Source organism: Fukomys damarensis, unplaced genomic scaffold (assembly GCF_012274545.1).
Source record: "Fukomys damarensis isolate Sample0158 unplaced genomic scaffold, DMR_v1.0_HiC HiC_scaffold_24, whole genome shotgun sequence".
NCBI lineage: Eukaryota > Metazoa > Chordata > Mammalia > Rodentia > Bathyergidae > Fukomys > Fukomys damarensis.
The window spans coordinates 26,534,393-26,543,709 of record NW_022900936.1 but is presented as its reverse complement, the minus strand read 5'-3'; the positions used below and the strand labels follow the sequence as shown (position 1 = coordinate 26,543,709).

General features: G+C 34.4%; 1 protein-coding gene across 1 annotated transcript in view; it reads left to right on the top strand.

The window, feature by feature from the left end:
• The first annotated feature begins 200 nt into the window (after nt 1–200).
• The window catches only part of Rbm11 (RNA binding motif protein 11), a 12,215-nt gene continuing 3,098 nt past the window's right edge, over nt 201–9,317 (top strand). Inside the window, exons 1-4 of the mRNA XM_033755922.1 lie at nt 201–263; nt 3,233–3,395; nt 4,529–4,601; nt 8,796–8,892. Coding sequence (XP_033611813.1) covers nt 8,806–8,892 — 87 coding nt within the window. The 5' untranslated portion in view covers nt 201–263; nt 3,233–3,395; nt 4,529–4,601; nt 8,796–8,805. The remainder of the gene's footprint in view (nt 264–3,232; nt 3,396–4,528; nt 4,602–8,795; nt 8,893–9,317) is intronic.

Sequence of the window (9,317 nt, the reverse complement as noted above, 5' to 3'; positions counted from 1 at the left end):
CGGGCGCACCTGGACCCCGGAGCCCGGCCCCTCTCCGCCCCGCCTGTGCCTGGGTTGAATTGAGCTTCTCCTCGGCGCTCTCGGCTCTGGCGCAGGTGGGGATGAAGTGGCCGGCGGAGCGTCCCATCCCCCGCGCAGAGTCCGGGAGTGGGCAGAGACGGGGCTCTCCCAATCCCCGGCCCTGAGTAAGAGCTCCCCAGAGGCTGCCTGGGCCCGAAGTCCTGAAACAGGGCAGAAATCAGCTCTGTCACTGTCTTCAGGCGGTGAGCACCCCAGGTCTTAGATCCTGTGAAACGAGGGTGTCGCTAGTTAAATGTCTCCGCCGGTGTATAGCAGACGCCTTCCCCTAAGCCCTTTTATGCAGAGAGCAGTGCATAATATGAGAGATTTTGGTGATAGGCAGCCCGTTTACCCGACTTAATCAATTGATTTCCTGGCCAAGGCCTTTTATTTCATTCCAAAAGGACCTTCGAAAACTTTCTGAGGCCTGGTACCTCCAGGATTGAGTCGATTGTGTCCCGTAACATTCACCTGTTATATACACCTAGGGTCTCACTTGCCAAAGCAATTCTTTATTCGACCACTCAGTTACCATTTAGAGATCCAGAGTTACAGTGCAAACACAAAGTAAGGTGCTGAGTGCACAAATTTAAGATACGCCCCTTGGAACATTTTGAAAGGGATATTTAAAATTAATTATCCTGGTTTAGCATAATCTACAGAACAGACTCAGCAACTCATACTATGTACACTTCTGTTTTGTCATTTAGTAATCGCCATATGTAGCTCTATTTTGCCTTTTATTCATCACAATCACTTATACTGTAAACAGTACTATTATTCCTAGTTGACATTTGAGACTTTAGGTCCGTAATGAATATATCAGTACCTCAGTTTCCTCAGTTGAATAAATAGGCAAAACAGAGCTACATATGGCAATTACTAAAATCTGCTACTGCTGACAGCGCTATTACTATTAGTAAGACTGCTAAAGTGAAGAGAAAGTAAGAGTGATCTCTAACTATCAGAATAAGGGAAAGTTGCAGTTTTATGTATGAGAAGGATTTTTTTTTTAATTTGGTTTTTAAAGACATACCTTTATCCTTAAAGTATACCTCAATTGTAGATAACACACACTTTGGTGGAGAGGGTTCATTCCAGGAAAAATTTCCTTTCCTAGACCCCTCCAAAAATGAATTTTAAGATTTTTATGTTTATCCTTATTATTTACTCTTAAATTTAGCCTTTAAAAAATTAAGCTCTTATTCTTGTTTTTGTTTGTTTGTTTGTTTTACCCATATGAATTCAATCTTATGGGCATATAGAGAAAGACAGAATGAGAATATAAACTCGCAGTTATTTTCCTCCAGGTTTCTTTTGTACTAAGCCTCTAAAAAGGAGAGAGTGTGGAAAAGGTGGTAGGGTAACAATAACTCTTATACACATGTGATTTCTAGTCAGGAAAGACAGAATTTATATCCGTGTGTGGATCTATGGGCCGGGGATTTAGCTCAGTGGTGCTGTCCCCCAAGCACAAGGTCCCGAGTTCGATCCCTGGGACTGCAAAAACAAACCAATCCGTGTGTGTATCTGCATGGCAGCACATATCATTTTTTATGATTTCCTTTTTCCACCTAAACAAAATGTAAATCTCATTTAATAGATCAGAAACTAAGTTTGTTTTTATTTTTGCCTGGGAACAATTCGCTAAAAGTAAGTAACTTTTCTTTCAGTTTTTGTATTATTAGTACATGTTTTCAGTACATAATGACCTTAAAATTAGCAAAACTTGATAACTTCCACAGCATATTTCATTTTGGTTTAAAAAGATTATGATTGTTGCTGTAAGCAAATCTTTTTGAATTTTATATTTAAAAATGCCTTGGCATATCTAATTTTTTTTAATAACCACATTTATGTGCTTCCATTTACTTGGTATCACTAGTAGAAAAGTGAAAATTGCAAAACATTCACAACTTTTAATATTACTGTACACATATATCATTTACTGTTTGTTTCAAATTTCTAACTGTCCTTTGAAGTGAGAAATTCATTATTGTACCTCTAATCAAGAAACACTAGAATAAAGATATGTGAAAAAAAGTAACTTATATTTCAAATATGTTGGATTTGAAATATAGTCACACAAAGGTTTCTAGGACCCTGTCACCACACAAGTAGCATGAGTAGGAAAAACTGATTTGTTGATGAGTCACCCTTGAAGTTAAAATGAGGATAAACTAGTTCTTTCAGTGCTCTAGAGAACGTAAAGAGAGTGAATCTTAAGTTATCATTATCATTTATACATTTATTTAACTCTTCATAGAAAAATAATCAGAGTAAAAGCCATTTGCCACTAAATCAGCTTTGTGTAAGTTCTCCTGCAGTAATTATCAAATAAGTGATATAATTTTTTTAGTTGTAATTTACATTTCTCTACAATATGTCTCTGTTTTTACTTTCAATTATTTATATAGATTTTTCTATCACTGCAGTCTGGGTATTTGTAATTTATGGCATTTTATTCCATTTTTATAAAATACCACAAAATTGTATCTCCAGTTATTAGATTTAGAGCCTTTCTAATTTTTCACTTTTAAGAATAGTGAGCCTACTTAAAGGTCTTAATAATATGGAAACACTCTTCCTTCTGGAATATTTACCAAATAGGATTTCCAGATCAAAATACATAATAAATTTAGTTTCTACTATGAACATTTTTCGTCTTCTTGACAGAAAAAGAATCAGTTAGGATATTATTTTGTCATCTTTTTGAGGCTAACTCAACCAACATTGAACTTGTCACTTTATTTTATTTTTGAATTAAATGGAGATGGAAAAATTGAGGGTGAATAACATAAGGGCACATTATGTACATATATGAAAATATGAAGTGAAATTTGTTATTTTGTACAATTAATATGGGCTAATAATTAAAATTTAAAAAACACTGCTAGTATGTATGGAGATGGAGTAATTTAGGTTTAAATACTTTGAAAATTGATCTATGAGAGATATAATAGTTCTTTCCCTTTTCTTTTTTAAGAAATATCTTTTCTATCCATGTTTCTTTGATAAGTCAAAAAGTATAAAGTATGAGGAATTATGATATTTATTATTAGGAAGATGTGAACAGATTGTTTTTAGTCAACCAAAGTGGAATTTACTTGATTTTTCTGACTGTACAAAAATCTTTAGATTTATGACAAAATAATTTTTAAGTTTCTTATAGGCTGGACCACTAACCAAAGTGACTATATGCAAAGACAGAGAAGGAAAGCCAAAGTCCTTTGGGTTTGTCTGCTTTAAGCACCCTGAATCGGTGTCATATGCAATAGCTTTGCTGAATGGAATTCGTTTATATGGAAGACCAATTAATGTGCAGTATCGATTTGGTAGGTTTTCTCACTAATAAATCTTTAAAGTGTATCTTGTGGTTGCTACTATTTTCAAAGGTGTAAGCATTTTATTTTCTATAAGACAATAAAAAGTACCTCTCTGGTTACTGTTAAATTTTCTCAGAACACATGTGTAATTAATTATAATTTTATAATTATAAAATGTTACATAATTAATTAGTATTTGGATATATAACTCTTGCTTGTATATAACAAGGCTGCTTATTCATTTTCTTGTCACAGCTAATATATGGTAGCAAATACATATAATTTGGATGACATATAAGCACATTTGTCCTTCTAGGGAAGCTATCTCATACACATAGCCAGACATTGAGTTCAAGCCCCTGTAAGAGCAAAGTGACTATACGTAGCTGTAAGAATGGCCTGTATTTATGGTGAAGGAAAGTTTCCTGACATAAATTGCCTCAAATGCCTTGTCCTTCACACAAGTACAGAACCAGACTTGTAGATAGCTAGAGAATGTTTTACTGTACCCCTTGTACAAGAGATTGATAGAGCCTGTCTAGGTAATTATGACAATATTCATAATGCCTCCCAAAAATAGTTCAGGCTTATTGATATATCACTTCATTGCTTTACTAAAAAAAAATAATAACAAAAACAATATTATCTTTTAAAGGAAAATTTTTCTTTGAATTTTTAATGCATGGTTACATTATGGTCTTTGGTACTGTCCAGTTAACTCACACAAACTGAGCAGAGCATATTATGATCAGACACATCCTTTGTTAAATCAAACAGACTTTCATGGAGTTTAGAAAACTCATATTTATGCTAGAGGCAGATATCACTGATTGTTTGCCATTTTTAGTTTACAGATGTGTAGAACAAAAAGGCAAAATATATCTTATACATACAGTGTCAGTGCAATTCATGTGTATGGCCACTGCTTCTGGACAAAGCTTGATTAGAATTCATTTCACTTACAATAATACAAACAATCTGTAAATATGACTTGAGAGAGAAAATAGGTGTGCATATATCTCATACTAGCAAGAAATGTTAAGTCAGTAGTTTGTCCTAAAATATTTTTGGTTATTTTATGGCAAAATGTTAGAACTCCAATAAAGTATATTGTGAAGTGATCAATATTCTGTTCTTTCAAGGGAGTTCTCGCTCTTCTGAACCAGCTAACCAGAGTTTTGAGAGCTGTGTAAAGATAAATTCACATAGCTACAGGTAATTAAACATATTTATCATAAAGGTAACACACGTAAATGGATATATAATATATATATTAAAAACAGATAGTTAATATAGCAAATATTTGCCCAAATGAGTTTTATTATATTCAGGGATATTGCAAAACTTTACTACTTAACATAGGACAAAATTTAAGAGTTCATTTTCCCCAAACCTATGCAAAGTGACAGAAAATGTTTTCCTTTAAAGTTCAGCCTTAACAATTCCAGTAGTAAGTGGTAGAGACATACACATATAGTGCTGTTTGTGGTTTTTGCTTTCCATGAATGTTAAATCATTTTAAGCACACAAGGCCTTCCTGTAGTGGAGAACAGACATACTATTAACCATGTTTTATGTTTTGGTAGATGCAGACACAAAATTTAACCATTTCTCAAGGTCACAAAGATGATAAGGTGCTAGCTTGAAACTGACACTGCCAACATTAAGCCATACCATTATTCATTTCACTATTTTAGAACTTCTTTCTGTCAATTTTTCAAAGTATTCTAGAATTTTGTATAGACTGAGAATTTGATGCAGTACTAGGTTTCAAGGATACTACCTGACAAGCTACCACAGAGGTCATGGAACAAAAAGGTTCTAAATATAAATTAAGATGTCCAAATTACACTGTGTATTAAATCAATGAAAGACATAGTAAGAAGCAAAAACAAAGACATTAGATAGGTTAGCACACTTAGGATGGGACACAAGTGAGAAAAATGATCCGGTAACTGAGTTCTGGTTATCCTGCTATGCACAGGCCCTATTTCACCCTGGGTTATGTCAACTTCCCCTGCTTACAGTGCAGCCATTATGACTAAAGTGGAGGTTTAAGCAAGGCTATCCATCCAGATGGAAAGTTCCTGGACCCAGCATTGCTTACTTGGCCCCTAAAAGAAACAGCATGCATAATAAACATGGCTACACAGAGAGCTCACTGGTTTCTCCAAGCAGATGTGCTCAGGCTTAATCTGAGTTTCTTAGGTAGTGAAGGCAAAAAGAGAAGCACAATTTTTAGCCCATAGGAGGCATGCTCAAGGCTGGTGTATATTTCCCTTTGGTATATCTTATAGAATCCTAATTTATTCACTGTTCATATTTAATATATATCATGAATTCTGCCTTGGTCTCACAACTTCCTTGCTTATTCTAGCCCTAAAAATTTAATCACTTTATCATAAACTACCAGCTTGCATACCATCTACATTAAGGATTTATATGAGTTTTATTCATCGTGTTTGTTTTCTTGTGTTCCTTTGCAGAACAAAATGTTCTCCAAAAAAACTAACAATATGTGAACCTCCTATCTTTTTCATTTTATCAGCCTTACGAGGAATAAGATAGTGGCTTCTGGGGACTGGCAAATACCCGGGCTTATCTTTAGAAGTCTTACTCCTCAAATAAAACACACTGTGTTCTATTTCTTTTCTCTCCCCCACATTTCTGCATTGTGAAATCAAGAGAAGTTAAAAATTTATGTAGTAAAATCCTGTGGCCTGAATTTGAATCCTGCCTCTGCCATTTTGTTAATGGTGTGAATACACTAATAAGTTATTTCACTGTAAGAACCAGCCTACAAGTTTATCCTGATGGGGTAGGGCAAGAAGTTTTAAAAAACAAAGACACAAAGATAAATTGGAAGAAGGCCCTCTAGTGGACAAAAAGCCCCACACTGACAGTGCTTCTCACTTCTATTAGACTTACGCAAAGAAAACAGCATGTGATCCAGGGTTCAGAGAAAGTTTATCAGATTCACATAATTTATAGACTGTACCCAAATGTGTATTGTATTTAATTAGACTTCAGCTGTAGTTGTTTCTCTCCTTGAAACTGGTTGACATCAGCATGATAGCAAATAGCCCAAGGTAGGGGACAGCTTGCTATCCCCTCCCCTGCATCACAAGGAGACCAGGCCTTGGTCTCATACCTGGTTTTCCACATTTCACCACTCTGTGGCCTATCTCTAAAATGAAAATAATAGCTGGAAAAGTTATTGTTGAGAGTAGAATTTTATAATAAATGCAAGAATTTAAAGAATTAGTATATAGTAAGTTTTCAGGTATTAGCCAGAAAGGGTAGAATTTATTACTTTGATAGGGAAAACAATATAGACTTATGAAGCAAGCCATATACTATATATGGTATAAGATCATCTCCTCTTCTTTTAGTTCCAAATAGAAAAATATACTTCAATTTCCTCAGGTATAGGAAGGATCAAGAATTAGTACCAGAAAACTTCAGGAAAACCCTTGTGTTCTCTACTTACATTTGATATAGAGTTTCTAAATAAACACAAATTTTAGATGATCAAAATTATGTGTATATCCCACTACATTGCATTTCATTAGTAATACTTGATTCCTACAGTATTTACGATATCCTAAAGGAAATGTGATATGGTATAAAGGAAACATGAGAATAAGTTATGTCCTAGAAATTTTGTACAAACATCTCCTTCTCTAGTCATTCCTGTACATTAATTTTTCTATTTCTTACTGCCTCCCATGCCTTCTTTAAAAATAGTTCCTGTATTTATTTACCAAGACTGTCATAACAAAATGCAATTAGCAGAGTGCTGAAACAACAGAAGTTTATTGTCTCACGGTGTGGGAGGCCAGTAAGAACAAGGTATAAGCAGGATAGGAATCTTCTATAAGCTGTGAAGAAGAATCTGTTCTGTGCCTCTTCCCTAGTTTTCAGTGGTTTGGCAGCAGTGTTTGACAGTCCTTAGAAATGTTTGATACTCATTAGATTACAGAAGCATTACCAAGATTTCTGCCTTTGTTTTTATATGGTGGTGTTCTTGTATGCAACTCTCTCCAGATCTCCTCTTTTACGTAGAAGAGAGCCATATTGATTTATGGGCCCATCTGACTGCCCTATGACCTCCTTTTAACTAACGATATTTGCAACAATAACCCTGTTTTCAGATAAATACATTCTGATGTCCTTGGAGAAAACGATTTCAACAGGCGGATTTGGAGGGCATTTGTCAATGTGTAGCAGTTCCTAATTTACACGTGATTCCTCTATGCAGACAAATGTGTCCTGAGATTCACATAGGAAAGATTGTGGTTTTAGAGAGTCCACAGCTGTTTTCATAATGGTGCTAATCTCATCTTCATGATGGAGTCAGTCTTCCTCCTCTGTAGCCTCCTTCCACTTTACACTTAATTTCTTTGCTGAGACTTCTCCACACATGTTGCAGTTTCCCTGCATCCTGTCTCCTAACCAGCGTGTCAGTTTCCTCCTCCCATCTATTGACCAGTCTTCCGTCCTTCGTATCCTTTCTTCCCACTCTCTCTTCAATCCTATTGTTATAGGGAAGGTGCTTTAAAAGGATAAAACTGGATAGCCTACATATTTATCCACTTTACTCCTCAGTGACAAATAACATATGTCTAGTTCTTTTCTTCATAAAGTTTACTCTTCTTGCCTTCTATGATGCTAGTATTAATATTCATCTGACTGCATCTTGTCATTCTCCTTACCCCATCGTTGTCTGCCTGCTAATACTGATTTTCCTCTCCCCAGTGTACTTCCTATCCTAAGGTTGAACAGTATTATTAAAGTAGATTATTAAAGAGTATCTACAAAATCTAACCAGTGTTCCTGACATTTCCAATACTACACATATAAATGAAGTTTGAGAAACCATAGTTTTTAAATGAGAAATTTTAATGATCTTAATTAATATGTGGAAGGCATCAGTAAGAGTATTCATGTTCACTTCACCAGTCTGGGAAAGAGCATAATTTCTTCAATTTAATAATAAAGATATCTTTAAAGAAATCAATGAAAATTTCTGATGTTTAAACATTTATATAGCTTTAGAAAATTGAAATGTACTATTAGTAATTATTAATTTGCTTTTGTTCTGTCAGTATCTAAGTATGTCTGTCTTTATACAAATATAACATTATCTTAACATTTTCCTAATGGAAAGCTGAATGTATTGAGAATGTATAGGAAATTAATTTATTGCTATGTCACTATATTATGTATTACTATATCAACTGATTATTTGTATGCATATTTAAAGTAAAAACTAATCTAAATTAAATGCTATCAAAGAAGTTTGCCCTTTTTCTCTAATTAGGAAAAGTGTCATTCTTTTTAAGACAAAATGACATTTTTTTCCTAGAAATTTTAAGATCATTTCCTTCTTGTTTTATTTCTCCAAAGGAATGAAGAAATGGTGGGCAGATCTTCCTTTCCCATGCATATGTTTCCAATTAATAATACTGATTTACCTCAAGAATATTTTTTCTTTCAGAAGATGGTAAGTTTGATATTCCTTCAGTTCAGTGTATAATATGATAGAAAGTATGGAGGATTTAAAAAGTAAGTCATTGTAAATCCTCTAATGCCTCTACAGTCATTGTATAAACAGAAAAAGAGTCACTGGTAGTGATAATACAGGTGTCTCAGTGAAATTTGAGTACCATGTTCTCATTTAAATGACTATTTTTTAAGATATTTTCAGAATTGAACAATTCCACTTAGTATAAAAAGAAAACTATTTAATGTCATCAATCACAAATAGTTGGCTTTAGACATGGATAATTTCAATATAAATTCTCTTTTTTTGTAAATGCAAAACTATATGAAGGGGGTGGGAACTTAGTTCAGTGGTGCTGCCATCTGCCTTGTAAGAGCAAGGTCCTGAGTTTGATCCCTGGTACAAAAAAAAAAAAAAAAAAAAAA